The sequence below is a fragment of the Saimiri boliviensis genome, chromosome 14 (genome assembly GCF_048565385.1).
Source record: "Saimiri boliviensis isolate mSaiBol1 chromosome 14, mSaiBol1.pri, whole genome shotgun sequence".
In the NCBI taxonomy this organism is placed as follows: domain Eukaryota; kingdom Metazoa; phylum Chordata; class Mammalia; order Primates; family Cebidae; genus Saimiri; species Saimiri boliviensis.
In genome coordinates this window covers 24,528,346-24,549,389 of record NC_133462.1, presented here as the reverse complement: position 1 = coordinate 24,549,389, position 21,044 = coordinate 24,528,346, and the positions used below count along the sequence as shown (strand labels likewise).

General features: G+C 48.0%; 1 protein-coding gene across 13 annotated transcripts in view; it reads left to right on the top strand.

Annotated features, from left to right (window-relative positions):
* ZNF536 (zinc finger protein 536) overlaps positions 1 to 21,044 on the top strand; it is a 486,467-nt gene that overhangs the window by 319,558 nt on the left and 145,865 nt on the right. For 11 of the 13 annotated variants that reach the window (XM_074384325.1, XM_039467086.2, XM_039467087.2 and 8 more), the window contains one exon: positions 3,158 to 4,723. In XM_074384325.1, coding sequence (XP_074240426.1) covers positions 3,158 to 4,723 — 1,566 coding nt within the window. Of the gene's footprint in view, positions 1 to 3,157; positions 4,724 to 12,927; positions 18,851 to 21,044 lie in introns of those variants that run through there. The other 2 variants (XM_010347865.3, XM_074384330.1) reach the window with 1 other exon arrangement.

The window sequence follows — 21,044 nt, the reverse complement described above, 5'->3', positions numbered from 1 at the left end:
CAGCCCCTGGGTGTGCCTGGCTCACTTTCCTTTCTGAAGAATTTCCCTGCGCCCCTCATTGGATAGGAAGCCCAGAAAGGGGAGTGAGGGCTTCAGGACAGAGGGCAGGGCTGGTTCTTCCAATCATTTAGCAATTACGAGGTAATTAAGACTGACCTCGTTTCTTTGTGAACATAAATCCAAAGGAGAAGGCTTTATCCCTTGGATCGGCATCCACCTGGAGCACTTATCTGAGGAATTGGGGTGATCGGAAGAAGCTACCCCAACCAAGCCCTTTAGTGACATGGCAGGAAGTGGAACTATACAGAGAAATGGACAGAAAGAGCAGTGTAGCCCTTTCACCCCAGGGCAAAAGGCAGAGGACGCATGGGTGGAGAGCTTTCTAGAAACTTGCATAGCACGTGCAGTCAGAAAACCCTTGAAGTCTCATGAGGCAGCCCCTAATTCACCAGGCCTTGGCCTGTGGAACTCCGATGCTAAGAATTAGCCTTTCTGGTTTCTCAGCTGTGGCTTTTATTCTCTGGAGCAGTGAGGGCCAAGGCCTATTTTGAACTGCTAGTCCAGACTCTCAAATACCGCCTGAGCTCTAGACCGTCTTCCTTGCTTCATTCATGGCTCCCACTTCAAAGGCACTTCCCAGGAAGGCTGCCTACAATGTTTCTCCACCCAGGATCCACAGAGAGCCACCTGGGAAAGTCCCGAAAGCTCCTGAAACCAAGTTTGCATCTTTGGCCAATTAACTCGGAATGTGGGGAGGTGGGACCAGGTATCAGCACTTTGTCAAGTCCCCAAGGCAATTCCAGGTTGGTTTTTCAAGAGGTTATCTTTATGTTGCCTGTGTGAGAATCATCAGGGACGCGTAAAAGGCCAACTTCTGCCCACACCCCAGACTCAGGGAATCAGAACTGCTGTGCCTTAGGGCCAGAATTGGTGTCTTACCAAATTCCCCTGGTGGTTCTAATGCACAATACAGTTTGAGTACTATTGCTCCCGTGTGCATTTCAAACAACATGTATCTGTTGGAAATATACACGCACATCCTCTGTGCATCCCCAGAGTCCACATCCAGAAAGGCAGCGCTCTACATCCCCAGGCCTGGAAAGGAAAGTCCACATTCCCCCTCTTTAGCTCCTACTAATGAATGCCCATGCTTTCTTTATGGCCCCTCTGCCTGCCAGATGCACGTAATCATTTCCAGGTGCATTTCTAAAACGAAGCCTGAGTCCCACTGGGCACCTGCAGGCCTCACCTCTGCAAGCTTTCATTGCTGGGCCCTCCCACAGGGCTTGCTCTCACCTGTGGGCCAGGATCCTGAGTTTCTAGGCAGGCTCGCCTGCTGTGGGTCCCATCACAACCCCTCTAAGTTTCAGGGACTGCCTCTGTCACACCTGGCCGCTGGACTCCAGGTTAGCTGAATCAGCCGTGATATCCTACTGCCTAGAGATGTCCCATCCCAGCCTGGCCTTCGATGGGCTGTCCAAATAGCAGTTAGCTCAATGAGTCTGAGTCTAACCCGGGACTGACTCCAATAGGTGGAAAAATACTGCCTGAAATTTTTTGTAACTCTGCCCCAAAGCGGGTACAGCCTTCCTCGACCTAAGGGCCAGCTCTGAAAAGGTGTCCAGGAGAGATCTCAGCTGCTTGTAGCATCTGGCACTCTCATTCTGATAAGGCGGGCAGGATGTCTCCATGGCTGTGGCATGCGATCTGGAGATGACGTGGCTTCTCCTGCTCAGAACCAGACTGGTGGTCCTCTTGTCACAGAGTCCATGCCCCCAGATGCCCTGTGCCCGGAGGTCTGGTACTTAACGGCATATGCTGAGACTAGATGCAGTGAAATGTCTTCAGAAGACGCCATTCACTGATGATTTGCCGTTACTTTTCAGATCAGTCTATTTTTCAATAGAACAGAGGAAGGAGAGGGGAATAGTTGAGGTTCCTGGGAGAAATAATTGTGGATATTGACAGGGTGCCATTGCGAATGAGAGAGCAGGAACTGTCAGTCCCCATTCCTTCTAGAGAGCCATTTGATTGCAAAGTCTAGAAAAGACTCTGGGATTACTAACAAATTCTTGGAAGATATTTAAATCTGCAATCGTTCACCTTCTTCCCCTTCTCTATCCCACAATGCCAGCAAATGTTAAGTTGTCTGTCCTGGTATCTTTTTCCATCGTGGAAAGAACAATAGAAGTTGTGGGTGTTGAATTTAAATAAATATTTAATTCAAGAAAATTATCTTATATGTTTTAAAACACTCTTTAAAGCTATTTTTATTCTCTAGAAAGCGCTTATTATAGGTAAATTACACATTTTACTACCGGAGCGTTAGGTTTGCCATTAGTACAAATTTAAGGCACTACAAAGACCAGTAGATAATGTTAATTTCAAATACAGAAACTAAATATATTTTGTGCCTTTTTATTACTCATTTTCTTTTAAGTTTTATTGACTGCTTTTTATCTTAACTATATGTCTTTACATGCTGCAATCATAATGCACTGTAATGGTATTAATATTTTATAGAATCTGTATTTATAGTTCTTTATTTAGAAACAGTGCAGTAGGTCTGCAGATATCTGAGCCCGTCTGGAATGGTGCCCTCCAAATAATGATAAATTACTTGTGCAGTATGCCATTTGCTAATTATATCCATGATTTACTGCAGAGCAAGACTTAAATCATTCATTTCAGTCTTGCGTAACAGTGCCATAAAATTTTTAGGTTTAAAAATGGTTTCCATGTGTATAATTTAAACAAATTTTAGAGCTATTGTATACACAAAATATCGCAACCACCCATTTGTTACATACTTTCTCTTTTTAAACTTCTACTTTTAATGATCACTGTGGCTGAAATTATTATGCTTAATTTTCATAATCATAGCTTTTAAATCTACAGCCGTTCTCACATGTTAGATAAAGAAAAAGATAGCTAATTGTGTGTAGATAGTATGTCATTCCTGAATAGTCCCAAATGGTACAAAATCATTAAAAAAGCTTAAGAGTACGAATTATTCTTCTATTAAAAAACAGTTGTTCTCTAATTATTAGTTTGAGCTGCTTTGTTTCAAAGAACAAATGTTGATCCTTCCAGCCTTATTCAGCACACCAAAATGAGATAAACGCCTTTTTTTTTTTCTTATATCAAAATCTTGCAGGTGAGAAGCCCTACAAGTGTCCGCACTGTGACTATGCCGGGACGCAGTCAGCGTCCTTAAAATACCACTTAGAGCGACACCATCGGGAGCGTCAGAACGGAGCTGGGCCGCTGTCTGGGCAGCCCCCAAATCAAGACCACAAGGACGAGATGTCAAGCAAAGCTTCTCTGTTCATCAGGCCAGACATCTTGAGGGGGGCCTTCAAGGGTCTCCCTGGCATCGACTTCAGAGGTGGCCCTGCATCTCAGCAGTGGACATCAGGGGTGTTCTCGTCCGGAGATCACTCGGGGCAGGCCACCAGCATGTCTTCGGAGGTCCCCTCAGATGTTCTGAAAGGTGCTGACCTTCCTTCCAAAAGCACCCATTTCTCTGAGATCGGAAGAGCCTATCAAAGCATCGTGAGCAACGGTGTAAATTTCCAAGGGTCCTTGCAAGCGTTCATGGACAGCTTTGTCCTCAGCTCCTTGAAGAAGGAGAAGGACATGAAGGACAAAGCCCTGGCCGACCCCCCTTCCATGAAAGTCCACGGAGCGGATGGTGGCGAGGAGAAGCCCAGCAGCAAGTCTTCCCAGAGGAAGTCCGAAAAATCTCAGTACGAGCCCCTGGACTTGTCGGTGAGGCCAGATGCCGCCTCCCTCCCGGGCTCCTCGGTGACCATGCAGGACAGCATCGCGTGGCATGGTTGCTTGTTCTGTGCTTTCACGACATCCTCCATGGAGCTCATGGCCCTTCATCTCCAGGCCAACCACCTGGGCAAAGCGAAACGCAAGGATAACGCCATTGGGGTCACCATCAACTGCAAAGACCAGGCCCGGGAGGCGAGTAAGATGGCCCTGCTGCCCTCGGTACAATCAAACAAAGACTTGGGCCTCTCCAATATGATCAGCTCTCTAGACTCTGAGAAGATGGCCCAAGGTCAGGTCAAGGAGACTCTGGGGGAGCAGAAGAGTGGCACATGGACCGGCCACATGGACCCTGCATTTTGTAACTTCTCATCAGACTTCTACAAGCAGTTTGGTGTTTACCCAGGCATGGTCGGCTCGGGGGCCTCCAGTTCCTGCCCCAACAAGGAGCCCGATGGAAAGGCCCACTCTGAAGAGGATGCCCCCATCCTGATACCCGAAACCATGAGTAAGAACACGACTGATGATCTCTCCGACATCGCCTCCTCAGAGGACATGGACTCCTCCAAGGGAGAGAACAACGATGAAGAAGATGTTGAAACCGAACCGGAAATGATGACCAAGCCACTGTCTGCCCTCAGCAAAGACAGCAGCAGTGATGGCGGGGACAGCCTGCAGCCCACGGGTGCCCCCCAGCCCGTCCAGGGACTGGTCTCACCTTTACCCCAAGCGCCGGAGAAGCAGTGGCACAGCCAGGGTCTTCTCCCAGCCCAGGACCCCTCGGCAGGCCTGCCGAAGCCGGAGCGGGGGCCCCAGGGCCTGGACAAGCCGATGAACATGCTGTCGGTCCTCAGGGCCTACAGCTCTGATGGCTTAGCAGCCTTTAACGGACTTACAAGTAGCACAGCAAATTCTGGATGTATCAAGAGGCCAGACTTGTGTGGTAAGTTTTAGAATCCTCTTCCTATACTTCATTTCCCAAAACATCAGTGCTGAATTGTGCATTTAAAAAAAAAATGGGTAGATTTATTCATGAGCAAATTTTGAATGAAATATTAGAAAAAACCCTCAATGCTGTACCTGCAATGTAGACAATCATAAAAGCCAATTTTATTGAGTTTTAGAACTCATCCTTCTGTGTTCCAATTTGCATTATAATGTTCTAACATGCCTGTACAGAAGGCATGGAAAAGAGGGTAGCGTCTCACCATGTGAACTACTCCTCTTTGCCATCTATAACTTGAAGGGGGCGGAAAACAACTCACAAAACGAAAACTAAAAGAGACATGGTAACTTGCAAATTCTTCAGTATTTTCAATTTATGCAAAAGATGCCCAAAGACAATTCCTTACTGCTTCGCTAAGCCAAATCTCTGCTTTCTTAAACTTTTCTTTTATGGACTTAGAGGATACTAAAATCATATCACACTAACCACAGTATGGAAGTAAAGCGACCCTCTCTGCAAAGAGGGGGATGGTTTCTGGGTGTTTGTGACTCATTTGTAGACAAACCAAATGGCAGTGACTGTGACTCTGGCCTTCTGCGGTTGCCTTCTGTCTGTCTGTCTGTTTACCTGTCCGTGTGTTGTTCTAACAAGACATGTGCATTGTGAAGTCCCTGAACAGTAGTGATGTGACCCTATGCGTCTTGGATTCATGCTCGTCCGATCCTGTAGCAAATTGATACGTCTTGATCTCCTTAAAGCATATGGGCACCCCAAAGGAATTCCAGACTTTAGAACAGAACCGTAAATTTAAGGACTAGATTTGGATCAAATGAATGTTGGGGTGGGCAGGGGGAATCAAAGTCAATCTCTTGGCACCCAGATATTCATATTTGAAAGCCTTTCTCTTAAGGAAAGCTCAATGTATTTTTCCCTTTGAAACCAGCCTCAAATATGCTCACTAGAAACAAATGACCATGATACCTTTCCGTCTGTAATTTACGAATGGATTTCTGTAATTTTATTTCACCTGAGGGAGAAAGGCAGGACGGAAGGCAGGTAGGGAAGCAGAGGAAGGAAGGAAGGAAGGAAGGAAGGAAGGAAGGAGGGAGGGAAGGCAGGAGGGAAGGCAGGCAGGAAGGCAGGAAGGGGAAGAAGGGAGGAAAGAAGGGAGGGAGGAAAGGGAAAAAGAAAAGGAAGGAAAGAAGGAAGGAAGGGAGAGAGGAAGGGGAGGGAAGAGAAGGGAACGAAGGGGGAAAATGGAAAGGAGTCTATTTGAACCTCAACATCCTGTTGTCCCTTTAAGCATAGAGCAGGATTCAGGAAGCCAGACTCAAGGTTCATATTTTAGATTGATATATTTCTTTTAGTCTTCTTCCTCCCTAATTCACTAGGAACTGAATCAAGTGGTCAGAAATATGTTTTTGAATTGCCAAAAATCACTAAATGAATCTCTGACAGCTCAAAAAATATTGACAGTTCCTTATGCTGAATGATTCACAAGGCCCCATTAACCACTACCCCCAGATCTATTTTTAGCCGCATACAATTCATTACTTTTGAAGCTGTTAAAAACAATATTTAAAAGAAGGGAAAAGAGGGTTTTATGTCAGTCCAAATTCCGCTCCTCCACTTTTTTTTTTTTTTTCTGGGGGAGCAATGTTTAAGGCTTTTTTTTTTTTTTCATTGCTGGTTTGGGTTTGTGATTGGGGTGGTTTCTTTTTTATTGTTGTTTAGAGGTTTGTTTTTTTTTTTTTTTTTTTTTTTTTTTTTTTTTTTTTTTAAAGTCTATTTTCAGTTCTTTCAACTACCTACATAGGATTATAGTTCCTGCCAGGAATCCATGCATCAGAAAAGATCAAAACCTGGCATGTCCATGAGCTCATTATTATTGAAATGAGCTCCTATTACCCCTATTAATTTTCCCTATCTTCCTATCAGGAGTGAAGGAAGGCTGCCTGCCTCCAGGAAGTGTGCCCAATGGTGTCCTTTTGCACCAGGCCAGGTTGGATGGGAAGCTAGCGTCAGGGAGCCTGCCTGGTCTTGAGAGCCTTTTATCTCTGGGTTGCAAACTCTTAGGCACTTCTTACCTTTTCCCAAAAAAGCAGCACACCACACGCCCCTGACATTTCCACGCTATGTGCAGCAGACCCTGGGATGTAAGCTGTGGTCCCTCCCTCTCTTTCATGGGGCTTGAGGACCCTCATCCCAGCCAGGCTCGAAGGCTTCCTGGTTGCTTTCGCAGCGGAGGGCTCAGGCCCCTTGTCCTGCCTTCCACTCCTGGGAAGATGCTGAAACTGACTCTGGCCACGAGCTGCCTGTTTTTAGAACGTGAGTTCTGCATTCTGTTTGGCTCCGTTTCTCCTGCCTCCTCTCGCTTTAGTTTGGAGGCAGGCAGGAAAAGACCTGCCCTGGCTCTTGCATTTGCTTGGGGGTGGGGCCACTGCCCTCTTGCCTCTAGGGTGGCCCTGACTCTGCCATTTCCCATCCCACCCCCCCCCACCCCCCCACCCCCCCGCCGTTATCTGGCCCACTGTCATTGCAGCGCTGTCTTCATTTTCTCATGGGCTACTGTGGTATCCAAGAGGGTTCAGACATACTCATCCTTTCTAAAAGTTACAATCTAGGAGGAACGCATAAATCCACTGGATTATAAAATGGGTCTTTTTTTTTTTTTTTTTTCTTAAATACTCTAATTCACTCTCTTTTTAGCATGGCAAGAAGCACAAATGGCATTTGCAAACTTCAGGCTCCCACTAGCTTTCCTTTGCAAAGGTGGAAGTGATATTGGCACAAGGAATAAAATATTTCTAATGTTTATTCCCTCTCCTCTTCTTTCGAAGTAGGTATGGGTTTCTAAATCCATCTACCAGGCTGATCGCTCTTTCTCCTTAAGAATCTGGGCTTTGTCAGACCGAAGCATCCTTCCTAGATTTTTCATCTCAGATGGATACATTTTGGGTCTGGTTTTGTCTGGTTAGTGAACCTAAATCCCCACTTTCATGATTATAGAAACAGGCTTATAGGGGGAGCCAATGCCCCTGTGTTTCTTAAGAAAGAGCTCTGTTCTCAAGGGATGTAGAAGTGTTTGAAGAAGTGTCGGAAATACCTATTTCAAATCACGTAAGCTCCCCACAGAGCTCAGCAGCTCTTCCAACGCTTGCTGTTGATCTGGAGAAGGTGGTGTCTCACCCTGGTCTGTGGGTGGTACTCTTGTTGCAGGCAGTACTTTCAGGGTCCTCTGTCATTTTCTGCATGCCTTCTTCCTAACTTTGAAAACTCTGGTCCTAAGTTCCTTGGTGCTATAGAGCCAGGGTCCTGGCCAGTGTGATCTGCCCGTCCCAACAGCCAGTGGATTCTTAATTATGGTGCAGAGGGAGAGCCACCAAGGAGAGAAGCCGACCCAGCAGTTGGGTGGGGAGACGCCTGTTGCGTATAACAGTGTCGAGAGCTCGAGTGGGAATTTTCTAAAACTCTTTCCATAGAGGACAGCATACTGCCTGTCAGAGACACATTACAATAATCCCACGGAAGAGGTTAAGCCATCTTGGATTAAGCCAGAGGACAGGCATCCTTGCTTCCACAGTGGGTCAGATCCCACTAGGGGTCTGATCTCATTATAGGAAATCCCACTCCAATCAAATCCTTAGTTTCTTGAGGTGACTTCCAGCTTCCAGGCATGAGTAACATTTCGTTATTCTGTCAAGAAACATAATGTACAAGGGTACTCCAGTGCCATCGGAGGACTTGGGTGTGCTCTTGGTGTTATTGGAGTGATTGACCTTGGTTTTGTAACGGGACAGGCTCCACATGAGTACTTAAAGGTGGAGAGAGGAAGACCAGAGAAGTGTTTGCATCCATGGACAAAGCAAGGCAGAGAAGCCGAGTCCAGACTGAGAAACACTAATGCACTGTTGGGTCGGCACTTGGCTTGGAAGGGGCAGGCTTCCCTGTGTACACAGCACCAAGGCTGGTCTGCATAGCACCCATGGGGCCTGCTGCATGGAATGGTTAGAGTGTGTTTCATTGGGGAGTTTGTAGATCTGGTCTGAGCAACCAGCTCACCTTTACTCCTTGCCTTTCAAACCCAAGGTAGACGGCCAGGATGTGGCATTGTTGTGTGCCAGGTCTCCCAAGCAGGCTTTGCACTGTGTCCTTTGGTGGACCCAGGGGCAGGCAGGATGGAGGAGAATGAATGACAGATGAGGGGGAAGGCAGGGAGAACAGCACACTCCCCTTTGCCCCGAGGGGCTCTGCTCTGTAGTGACTGCCACTCAGGGAAGCCTGGCTGAACTGGGAGCATCTATGAGCAGGCTGGGGCCAGGCACTATGGCTGACACCTGGGGCAGGGGCATTGCTTAAGCCCAGGAGTTCGAGGCCGCTGTGAGCCAGGATTGCAACATTGCTCTCTAGCCTGGATGAAAGAGCGAGACCCTGTCTCTAAAAATAAATAAATAAATAAATATCAGCATGTTGATCGTGGGCACGAGGCCCTGTGTGCAGTGGCTGCTAGCCCTGGTGACCCACTGGGTCCTGGGAGGAAGCGAGGGAGAATGCAGGCAGTCATCCTAACATCCCCAATTTACCATCCTCAGGTTACTGGGCTTCTGGCTTCGCAAACCCAAATTATATCTGAGACTATGGAATCAGAGTCCTCTGGGCTTCCATGCTAGTGAAATAATGGGGACCCACCCGCAAGAAATTAGGCCCATTGAAACCTCTTTAATTCATGTATTTTTAAACATGTGATGAGATGAATGAGGATAACCAAGCTGAACTATCTTAAAATGTGACTTCTGTTCGCTCTAAGCCTTGTGGATTTCTCAGTATAGGCAAAATACCTTTTTTTTTTTTTTTTTTTTTTTTTTTGAGATGGAGTTTCACTCTTGTTGCCAAGGCTGGAGTGTCGTGGCACGATCTCGGCTCACTGCAACTTCTGCCTCCCTGGTTCAAGTGATTCTCCTGCCTCAGCCTCCTGAGTAGCTGGGATTACAGATGCACACCACCAAGCCTGGCTAATTTTGTATTTTTAGTAGAGATGGGATTTCACCATGTTGGTCAGGCTGGTCTCAAACTTCTGACCTCATGTGATCCACCCACCTCGGCATCCCAAAGTTCTGGCATTATAGGTGTGAGCCACTGCACCCAGCCAATATCTATCCTTTTACCAGCTACTCAGTCTAAAGCAACAGGTAGCAAATGTTTTCTTAAAGGGCCAAAGAATAAAACTGTTGGCTCGCAGGCCATGGGGTGTCTGTGGCGACCACTCAACTCTGCTTTGAAAGTAACATCAAAGCCACCACAGACAAGAGGAAAATGATAGCTGTGGCTGTGTTCTGTTAGAACTTTAGATACCGACACAGACGGTGTGCTGGAATTCGCCCATGGGGTCTTAATTGGTCTTAATTGGTCAATCCCTGTTCTGGTGTAAGGAGAAATGTGTTTCTGTGGTCATCCCTAGAGAACGAATGGTTCAAAATCTGGTCCTCTGTTATTCCACTGGGCAGTGAGATGGTGATGGGAGACCTCTCATCAGCTACAGGGCCCCATCCATTGTCCAGTAATGCCAAAGCCGGAAGTGTGAGAGAGACTTTCCAGAGATAGAGGACTTGTTCATCCAGATGGGCTGCTGCCCTGTTTCTGCTAGGCCCTGATGGAAGGAAGCGTAGGGATGAAATAGACGATGAACAGTGCTTCTCAGTTGAGTTTGCATGACGTTGCTGAGCTCAGCATCCATGTGAAACCGCTTCAAGGAAATGATGTCAGTGTGCAGACATCTTCAGGTCGTAGTTGTCCCTTAAACACTGCAAGCATCAACCTCACCCCCATCAGTGTTAGAGAGGCGCGTTTCATTTCCTCACTTCTTCCGTGATGGGCTGTGGATAGCTGTCTCTTGGTATGTGGGGAAGTTTGCTTTGAAGATGGTTCTGGCAATTTTGGGATGACCTCCTACCCCAATAGAGAAACCATTTCTGTTTCCACTCCCTTCTATTGCTGATATCAGGCAAGTGCTTGGGGAGTAGGAAATAAGCCCAGCCCAGCCTCAGTCTTTGACCAAGAAATGGCAAAGGTCTGCAGTCAGTTAGAGACTTGGAAGGAGGCCATGGCTGGGGCATGAAATACACAGTGATACACAGTCTATGGCCATTGTCACATTTTTAATCGTGTGCAAGTCTTCAGTGTGGTCCAGAAGCCAGCAGGTTCTTTTGTTTGTTTGTTTGTTTGTTTTGTTTTTTGAGACTGAGTTTCGCTCTTGTTACCCAGGCTGGAGTGCAATGGCGCGATCTTGGCTCACTGCAACCTCTGCCTCCGGGGTTCAAGCAATTCTCTTGCCTCAGCGTCCCGAGTAGCTGGGACTAGAGGCATGCACCACCATGCCCAGCTAATTTTTGTATTTTTCATAGAGACAGGGTTTCACCATGTTGACCAGGATGGTCTCGATCTCTTGACCTCGTGATCCACCCGCCTCGGCCTCCCAAAGTGCTGGGATTACAGACGTGAGCCACCGCGCCCGGCCCACCAGCAGGTTCTAATGAAGAAGGGAGGCAAAGTTAGGAAAACGGCACAGGAAGAGAACCACAAAATTCCAGTCTGCTGAGTGTGTGGGGAGGGCAGCCTATACCCAGCCGGCATAGGAAGGCAATTGGCTTGGGGGTGTGGGAGACTTGGGGCATCTCTGCTGCAAGATCTTCTTGTCTCTGCTGCTGCCTTACTTTATTTAAAGACAGACGCACTCTCATAGCTGTTCCTTCTCTTTTCCGTGAGCTGATTCTCACATGGATTGGCCTCAGAGACCACAGATAAAGCACACCTTTGTGCTTACCTTCTTTGCCCTATTGGATAATTTACAGATTAGCTATTGACCTCTATGGTCTGGCCTGCTCGCATTCGTACTGTGTGTCCAGGGTCTGACATTAGACGCTAGGAGGGAGGACCATTTGGCTGCCTTGAAGTCCAAGGGCAAAACCTAGCGAGTGAATACAAATCACCGCCCCGTTCTACCCCTGCTGGCTGCCTCACAACTGCTACCGAGCTTTTCTGTCTGACTCCAGAGGGACAGACACAGGCCATGTCCCCTGGGATCTCCTGCAGAAATTAGCACCTGGAGCGGGCTCTCCCCAGCCCTCATCCAGAGCCCTGCTGGGTGCACTGTGACGTCTGACTTAGAGGCAGCCTCTCTGGATGGCAGCTTTCTCCAAACTCCAAAGGCATTCTTCTCCCGTTCTCCTTCCCTCTTTTAAAATTAAATGGGAATGCCACTGACGTGATGGCGTTTGCACTGCAGGATGACAGAACTGTTGTGTGAATACCATTGTATTTGCCAAATGGTCCACTCGTCATTTCAGAACAAACAAATGGATGGTGTCTGTAAGTCGGCAAACATTGGTGACATTTAGCCTTGTTTATGTTCCTTTCCTTTTGCTGCATGTTTTTTGGTTCCAAAAGCTACTGGCTGAATCAACAGGGCCTCTGAATCAGGAGAAGAGTGTGGTAGCATTAATGTGAGTTGCTGTGTTCATATTATCTTCAGATTGCATAATACCTACTGCTCAGGACCAAGCCTAGGTGGGAGGAGAGAACAATCAACCTCTTTGGTTAAAAAAATAAAAAAGAAGAAGAAGAAATGTAAGAAATATATATCCTGGGAGGAATGAAGAGAGTATTGAGAGATCAGAGTGTTGTTGGAACGCCAACATCACCGAGGAAATGTAAACTCTCCAATCAGACCCAGCCACCGCCATCTGAAATGGGAACAGTGTGAGTCCATCCATAAGCGGGTGCAGGTACCCTGGGTCTCAGCGTTGGCATCTGCCTCTTAGACTGCTGAATCAAAGCGCTGATTGAAACTGACAGCTATCAAGACGTGGGCTACATCTTAGCTGCTGAAGGCATCAGGGTTTTTTTTTTTTTTTTTCTGTTTAATTTCAGATGTTGTGTGCTAAGCCCAGGTTTCAAATAAGCAGTAATTATCTCCTATTACTTAGCGCTGATCAACAGCACCTCTACGTCTAATTGCCAACCTGCCCTAATCATGTTGACTATTCTTGCTTTAGCCAGAGACAGAAGGACCAAATTTTATAAATATCACTTTATTGTCATTATTCCATTAAACGATTAAGGGATGTGGCCCTGCCCTTGCTTTCAAATGCCTCTAGCCCTAATGGTTTCTAGATGATTTAATGAATCTGCACATTTTCTTGCAGGTAAGTGACACCCCCTGTCCTAGTCGGTCTGTCTGGACTTGCCCTTGTCCGTTCGTGGTCCTCGTGGTTATCGGCAGCTTGTTAACCGTGTAAAGTCAAGAGAAGAATGTATACACATATGTGTGTTGAATAAATAATTACTATTGACATAGGTATGTGTATACACACGGCGCACCAACCTACAGTATATATAACAGAGAATCAGAGGCTAAAAATATTACTCCATATGTTCCACTATTAGTCATGGACTGCAAAGGCTTAGTAACTCGAGCAGGAGAGAAAACTCCCGCAAAGTCATAAATCCTGAGTGACTGCTGGCGGCTGACAGATCCCTTCACCTGTGGACAACCTGGCTGGGGGGTGGGGGCTGTTCTACCAGCTCACCCGAGCATCTAGAGATGGGCCCAGCAGTGGTCTCGTGGGTATTACTGCTTGTCTCTGATTGTCCTGTATTTTGTAACACTTTAGAAGAAATACAGAGAAGTGCAGTCATTCTCTTTCTCCGTAGTATTTAAGCAGAAATATTGCTAGTTTAATATTGTGTCAGGTCGTCATATTAACCAGGAGCAGATGACAGTAAAATTTCAGTGAATAGCACCTTGACATCTGCAACCTAAAAACGGTGATTGAAGCAAAATGTGTAAACTTGTACGGGGTGATCGTGTGCTTTGGAATAGAGTATTGTTGAAGTAATTAGAAGATATTTTAAGGTGTTCCTGGTAATGAAGGCATGTAAGTTATAATAATTGTAGCTTTCCGAATAAGTGTCAAACTATATCTTTAAGTGTGCTGTATGCTGAGTTACAAGTTAGGTCATTTATGAATGGAATGTAAAATAATACTAAAAATGCTTCAATAACTTATCTTGGTATTGCTAATAAAAAAAAAGCTGTGAAACATTAGTGCGGTTTGGAGTCGTTATGTTAATTCATTCCGCAACACCCCCCTCACCCCCTGACATTCTTCTCTCTGTTGGAAGCCTCAACAGGACATCCAGGGGATGCCACTTACCCTGCTCCTTGGGCTGTTTGCCTGGGCAGATCATTGCATTTTTCTGTCCACCCTCAGGTGGGCCCTTTGAGTAACAATTCATAAACATGCAAGTGAAAAAGGACCTTCCAATTTGGATGGATGACCATGGCGGGCAGGGAACAGCCAGGCGACACAGGCCCATTTCTCTGTACAAGTGACTTTTAGGTATCTAGACCCCGCAACCGTTCATGGGAACTGTGGCTGGGGCGGTGGGGGAGGGGGGTACTTGGGCACAGAGCACGAAGGCTACCATGCCCCATCCCAGATGCAGCAACGCTGACACCCCGCCTCCCTGCAGCCGATCTGAACATGTTCTTTTCATCCTGCGAAGGGGTAGTTTGTAATGAAGAGACTCAGGATTCGTGAAGTTGGGAAGCCTTTTGTTCTCCTGATATTTTTAGGCCTGTACCTGTGTTTGCTGTAACGGGCTTTTGCCTGTTCTTCCACGTTGCTTCCTGGTGGGGAGAGGTGCTGGAAGGACTGATTTTGCTTTTTGTTTGTGTTGCTTGGTTTTGTGGTCTGCGAGCTAGATTTGAGGGTCTTGCCGTTTCAACTGTGTTTTCCAGCTTCTTTGCTTGGGCGTGCTTTGTAAACGTTTAAATTCAATGACCATCCCCGCGCCCTTGTCTAATGGGTCCTGCTGGGGGCCTGGAGGTAGGACACGATCTCAAGCTCAAGTCTGTTCTTCACATCCCCAAATAAATAAAGCGTCCTCTGTGTAACAAGGAAACGGAAACCCAGAAATGCCCATTGGCCAACCCTGTTCTCTGCAACGGGACAATTGTGTCACCCTCGCTAGTTGAAACATTTCCTCCAGTGTTTTTTTGTAAAACCTTTCCAAGTGACCCTGATTCCAAAGACCACAGTATGGTATTAGGTTGTCTCTCATTTTGGAAAAGAGGTAAAAAGTGAGAGATTCAGAGTCTGAGAAGACATGATAGAAGCTTCAAAGAGAAAATGTCGATTTTAAAGAAGGTTGTCTGATTTCCTGGTGGTCGGTTGCCCACGACTGTTGCCTGATTCCATTCCTGTGAAGCTGGGAGCATGGACCATGGGTTCCCATGGCAACTGATGGATCCCTAAATGCCTAGCAAAGGTAAAGTGAAGGACCCTAACCTCCAGGCCCCAGGTCTGCATGGCCACATTCAGGCAGGGCTATATAGGCTGAGCCTGCACAAAAGTAGGGCCCCAGGAGAGGTTTTTCTTTATTTGCAATGTCCCCTGAGTTTGAGGACCTGCCCCAGAGGGAATAAGGTGCATATGGAGGGAAACTTCCTCCAAGCCTTTTTCTCGGGGCCTCTGTCCAGGGCTGAGCACACTGTTCCTGGCGTTGACAATCATGTACATCCCCCTGCCCACTTCCTGCAACCCTGGGGCACCCCAGCGCCTGTGGGTTTTGCCAGTCCTCCTGGGATGGGCCCCAGAGAGGTGTAGATGCCACGTGGGGGACAGGGCCTTGGAAGCAGAGGAAGTGCAAAGCCAGTGAGGGAGAGGCTGCTGAAGGGAATGGATCGTCCCAGCCCCCTGTGCTGACAGCCGGGAAGGCTCCCTGGAGCCATGTATTCGGAAGTCTGCTGTTCTCTCTTCCTTTCCATGGGGGCCCAATCCCCCCTAACAGGATCTCCAAGCTGGAGGACTCGGAAGCATTTCCGTTTCCTAAGCAGGGGGTATTTCCTGAGTCGCTCCCCCAGTGGAAACTTCTCAAGCTTAGAGGAGGCCTTTGTGGATTCTCTTTCTCCTATTTTTATGAAGCCAGCTTTGTCCTGCTTCCCATCTTCTCCTTTCAGGGCACTCATGCCATACACGCCAGTGGCTTCCCATCCGCCTCCTCCTCATTACCCCCATCCCTGAGTAACAACTCCCTTCTCGCCAATTTTGTGTTCTTGGGAATATCCTGTCTTCTGCCTGCTGGGGAGCTGGGTGGATTCAGTTCTATGGAATGAGTCAAGTTCATTTCACAGCTCTGCAAGGGGGTCGAGAATTCCGTGTCTTGTGCGTTTCTTCCCCCGAAGCCATCATCCATCCCCAAATGGGATTATAACAAGCCTACCTTCCTCCTAAGCCATCATCCATCCCCACATGGGAATATAACAAGTCCACCTCCCCCATAAACCATCACCCATCCCTACATGGATATATAACAGGCCCACCTCCCCTGTAAACGAACATTCATCCCCATGTGGAAGTATATAACAAGCCCATCTTCCCCCAAGCCACCACTCATCCACACATGAGATTATAACAAGCCCACCTTCCCCATACCTGGAGATCTAGCCACACACAGGATTATAACAAGACCCACCTGTTTGAATTCAGACCTGGAGCAAACAGAAACTTCACCCATTGGATCTACCCTCAGCCTGAGACCTGTACCCTTCCTAACTAACATGAGCCCTCTGGTCTGGATCAGCAATTCCCCCATTGTACATGGAGCAGAGTTCCAAGGAGACATCCATGACTTAAGATGAGAGAGGCCACAGAAGGGCAGAGTGCCTTGCAGCAAGAGAGTCTTCAGAGCCACTTCGCTATTTACACATGTTCGGAAGTGTGTTTGCTTTGATGAGATTGTAGATATTCTGGTTGGAGAAAAAGAATCTAAACGTTGGGAGATGATTATTCCATAAGTCTAGTCACTTTTTTCTCAAAGAAACTTCCCGATGATTAAATTACATCCCCAAATCTGCAGCCGCGCATTGGTAATATTGTCTCTGCGTAAGCAGATTCTGCCTCTGGAGCAAAAGATGCGCATTTTCAAGGTTAAAGTTGGGGAACTCTGCACAGCTATTTCATTAGCAAAAATAGCCGTTTGTGCATCCAGACATTGGCTGGCTTCACGAGGGGTTTGTCTTTCATGTTCTTTGTGGAGTTGTCCAGACACACCCATCTAATGGCAACTCACTGCTCACAAGGTTAAGTTTTCTTTTTGAACCTCTGTTGTTGTCAAATTAACATAATATGCTCTCAATTATCCACATAAAAGGAGAAAGGCATCCAAGCGGGGAAAGCAAATTTGCGATTAATTTACCAAATTATTGCTCTTTTTATATGATGGACAAGTCGATTTTTTCTTGAGTCCAGGGATTTGTCTGTGCTGGGCAGAGGATGGGGGCTGACCACCAGGACAGGCCACTCCGAGGTGCTCCCTGCACCTGGGGAAGGGCTGGAGGTGGAGGTTTTGCTGGGGTGCAGAGTGGCCTCGGTGGATAATTAGGGACTTACACTAGGATGAGCTCTTTCTTGCCAAGTAGAGGGGCCGCTAGTCCTCTCAATCCCCTAAGACTTCCTCGGTGACCTAGTTGGGGTCTCCTTCGAGCAGATCCTGAGGTAAGAACCTGGATGCAGGTAGTTGATGTGGGAGGTGACCCAGGAAGCATGACTGAGGGAGCAGGGAAGGGAGACAGAAAAGGGAGGTAAACTGACTAGCACAAGTGTGTTCACGAGAGGGTCAGTATTGCAGGAACACAGGGGCTCAGCCCCTTTGGGGGTCCTCTAAGGTACTGTGTGGAGCTCCCCTTGGAACAATCTCTTCAAGGACTGAGGAGGCCAGGGGACTTACAGACCAGCTCTGAGTCTCCCAGCAGCTGAGGGGCTCTCCAGCCCACCTGCTGGCCAACCATTCTTGCCATAGTGAGAGAAAGCCCTCAGGCAGAAAGAAGCAGGGGGTCATTGGCATTGCCAGATAACCAGAAGGGAAGGGGTGAGGAACCAGCAGTGTCTACCACAGATGGGAATGTTTCTACACCCTCCTGATTCCCTGTAGAAAGTCACAGACCTACCAGAGCCCAGGATGAGAACAGATGTGCGTGTCCTGGCTCCTTGTGGGGAGGGACGCGCAGGGCCTCTCAGCTTAGGGGCTGGGTTACCGGAGGAAGGATGGGCGGGCTGGCCTGGGGGTCAAGATACAAAGTGCCTTATGGCAATCATGCTCCAAGGAGCTTAGACAACTCATGTCTCCTCTTTGGGCCCCATTTTCCTCTCAGCCAAAGGAGGGCGCGTTCTGGATGTCTGCTCTGGACCCTCCTAGGTCTTAAACTCTGCAGTCTTCACCAGTCTTTTCTAGTCCTCACTTTTCCCTGTCAGTCCTGGAGTCCCCGCGCCAGTAGGGTCCCTGGGATGTGTTCTGGGGCCAGAACATAAGGACATGCGGGATTTCCGTTTGGGCAAGGCCATCTGCCATTCCAGTGCAGGGGCATATGAAACTTGCCTCATCATGGAGATATTTCTATTAAATTAGAAGAAGACTATTGAGGATTTTCTTTTTTAATTCTGGAGTCTGTCAAAATAGAAAAAGAAAAGGGATCAATGAAACTGGATTTTCAGCTCATAGAAGTGCCAGAAAAACATCTGATGATTTGACATTCTTCTCTTTTATTTTTCAACCTGATGAGCTCACAGTGGAGCTTGAGAAGATCCTATTTTTCATGATGATCAGGGTTTCTTCAAGCGCTTTACAGATAACGATGTGTGAATCCACGGGGGGTCACTTTTGGATATAAGTGCCTCACGCTCCCCGTTCAATACACGTATGCCATCGCACTGACGGGGTGGGAACCCGGGCACCGAGAGACGCCGGCTCAGGCTCTCATCCTGCAGGCACGGAGCACCAAATTAGTTCATCAGTTCACATTCACTTCCCTCCGTGCCCGGGACTGTTTCACTTTTCCAACCTCAGAGTTCCCTTGGTCACTCAAAATCACCCTGGGCTCGCAAAGCCCGGGGTAGTGTGGAAGAGTATGCACTGTCTTCACATGGGAAACCCTAAGTCAAGTCCTTGGCTTTTTGCTTTCAATTGGATGTCTTGTCATAGGCATTTCTTAATGCAGTTGCCTCAGTATTACCATCCATCCAGTGGGACGATTTTGTATCCTTAAAAGAATAAAGTGGGCCGGGCGTGGTGGCTCAAGCCTGTAATCCCAGCACTTTGGGAGGCCGAGGCGGGTGGATCACAAGGTCAAGAGATCGAGACCATCCTGGTCAACATGGTGAAACCCCGTCTCTACTAAAAATACAAAAAAAAATTAGCTGGGCATGGTGGTGCGTGCCTGTAATCCCAGCTACTCAGGAGGCTGAGGCAGGAGAATTGCCTGAACCCAGGAGGCGGAGGTTGCGGTGAGCCGAGATCGCGCCATTGCACTTCAGCCTGGGGAACAAGAGCGAAACTCCGTCTCAAAAATAAAAAAAAAAAACTAAAAAAAATAAAAAAGAATAAAGTGAATATGAAGAACTTGGAGGTTGTCAAGTCATTTTCATTTCAATCATTTTAGGCTTTCTGCTGCCGTGTAGGCTCCAGGCAGAGCTTCCATGAAGACCTAGAACCCACTAAAACCCTGCCAAGCGGGTGGAGAATCTGGGAAGATTATTATGAGTCATGGCGCCTCACCCTCATCCTTGCCAATTTGTACTCGCTGCTGGAAGGCCTTTGTCTGGGAGTCTTCCATCCCTGGGGTGAACACATCTGGAGGCCTGTGGGAGAACCCATAAGAGAATTCAATAAGCAGACACATCCCCATGGGCTCCAACTGAGCTGTTCTTACAGTTTTCTAATGGTAAAAAGGATTTACCATTAAGCAATCTTTAAAGAATCATCTCTGGTGGCCAATGGGTGGCCAAGATTCTTGTATCAGTAGTTTCTGCATTACATGAAGACATTGGGCTCTCGAACTGTCCTTTCTGAATGATACCCAGTGATTTGATTTGAAATCCCAAGGGGAATTTCCTTGAGGCCTCTGGGGTGCATGCCCCTGCAAAGTGAATGATCCCCTCTCATTTGCACAGGTTAAACACCTTGAGGTCATGTTGGGGTGGTTTTGTGAAGTCACAGTTCTCTTTCGCGACAGTGGGTTTTGCAACAGGAACTGTGGTGTGAGGTGGATGACCTCGCGTCCCAGAAGACGCAGGAGGGAGAGGCGCTGAGCGTGATGACGGATGCTTCAGTGGTGGGGAGAGGGATTCCTGTGGGCCCCTTCCCCAGCCTGACAACCGCTGCCCATGAGCCCGAGGACAGGCTGGAACCCACACGCCTGGAACCTCCAGACGGACACAATTCCCATCATGTCCAGGTCTCTCTGGGATGGGACAGTGGGAGGCCTAGCCCCAGGCTCCTGGAACAGGGGGACCAAAGGAGAGAGAGAGTGCCACAGAGGACCCAGGGCTAAGGGGACCAGAAAACGAGAGGGGTGAATGGCTGAAAGGCAAAGAAATGCACGAAAATAAAGGGAGAGAAGTGCAAATACAGTGCAAAGAGAAGAGGGGGGAGGATTGAAGAGAACCCGGAGAACTGGGAGGATAAATAAAAGAGTCGGGTGTGGTAGCATATGCCTGTGGTCCCAGCTACGCAGGAGGCTGAGGCAGGAGGATCACTTGAGCCCCAGAGGTGGAGGCCAGACTGGGCAACAGAGGGAGACCTAAAAAAACAAAACAGGAAAGGAGAAGATAAGAAGAGAAAAAACAAGTAAGAAGTGAGTAGAAGAGAAATGACAGAGGTTGCATCTGGAGGAGAGAAAAGAGTGGAAGAAATGGGTGAAGACGGGAGAGAGAGAGACTGAGAGAGGAGGCCAGCAGAGACAAAAGGATCCCAGCAGGGAAACTTTTCCAAAGCCTGCTGGGGTGGTAGGTCCCAGGCCGATGGGACGGGCCCTCCCACTGCTGGTGGTCCTGGTGGTCGGGCCTGTGAGAAGGGTGCCAGTGGCTGTGGGTAGGGATGCCGTGGGGGCTTTGAGGGTCAGGGAGACCCTCAAGTACAGCCCCTGGCGCCGGGGCTGGAGCTCCAGCAGCGCCTCCTCCCTCTTGCTCCACTCCCACTGCCAGTTTCAGGAGGAAATGCTGCAGCTTAATCAGAATTATTTACAAGATAATGGTCCATTGTTTGCACTGAGACAGATGTTGTCTGTGGGAACTTTGTGTTTTATGCTCTTTTCCCTGCTCTGCCTTCACTGGGTGCAGATGGGATGGAAGTAATGTGAGTTATGACTCTGAGGACTGGAAGCGGGGAGACGCTCCATCCCTGCCTGGGCTCCGCTGGGCCACGGAGCTGGGCTGGCACCGGGCTGGCAGGGGTGGAGGACAGCCGCTGGGGCTGCAGGGTT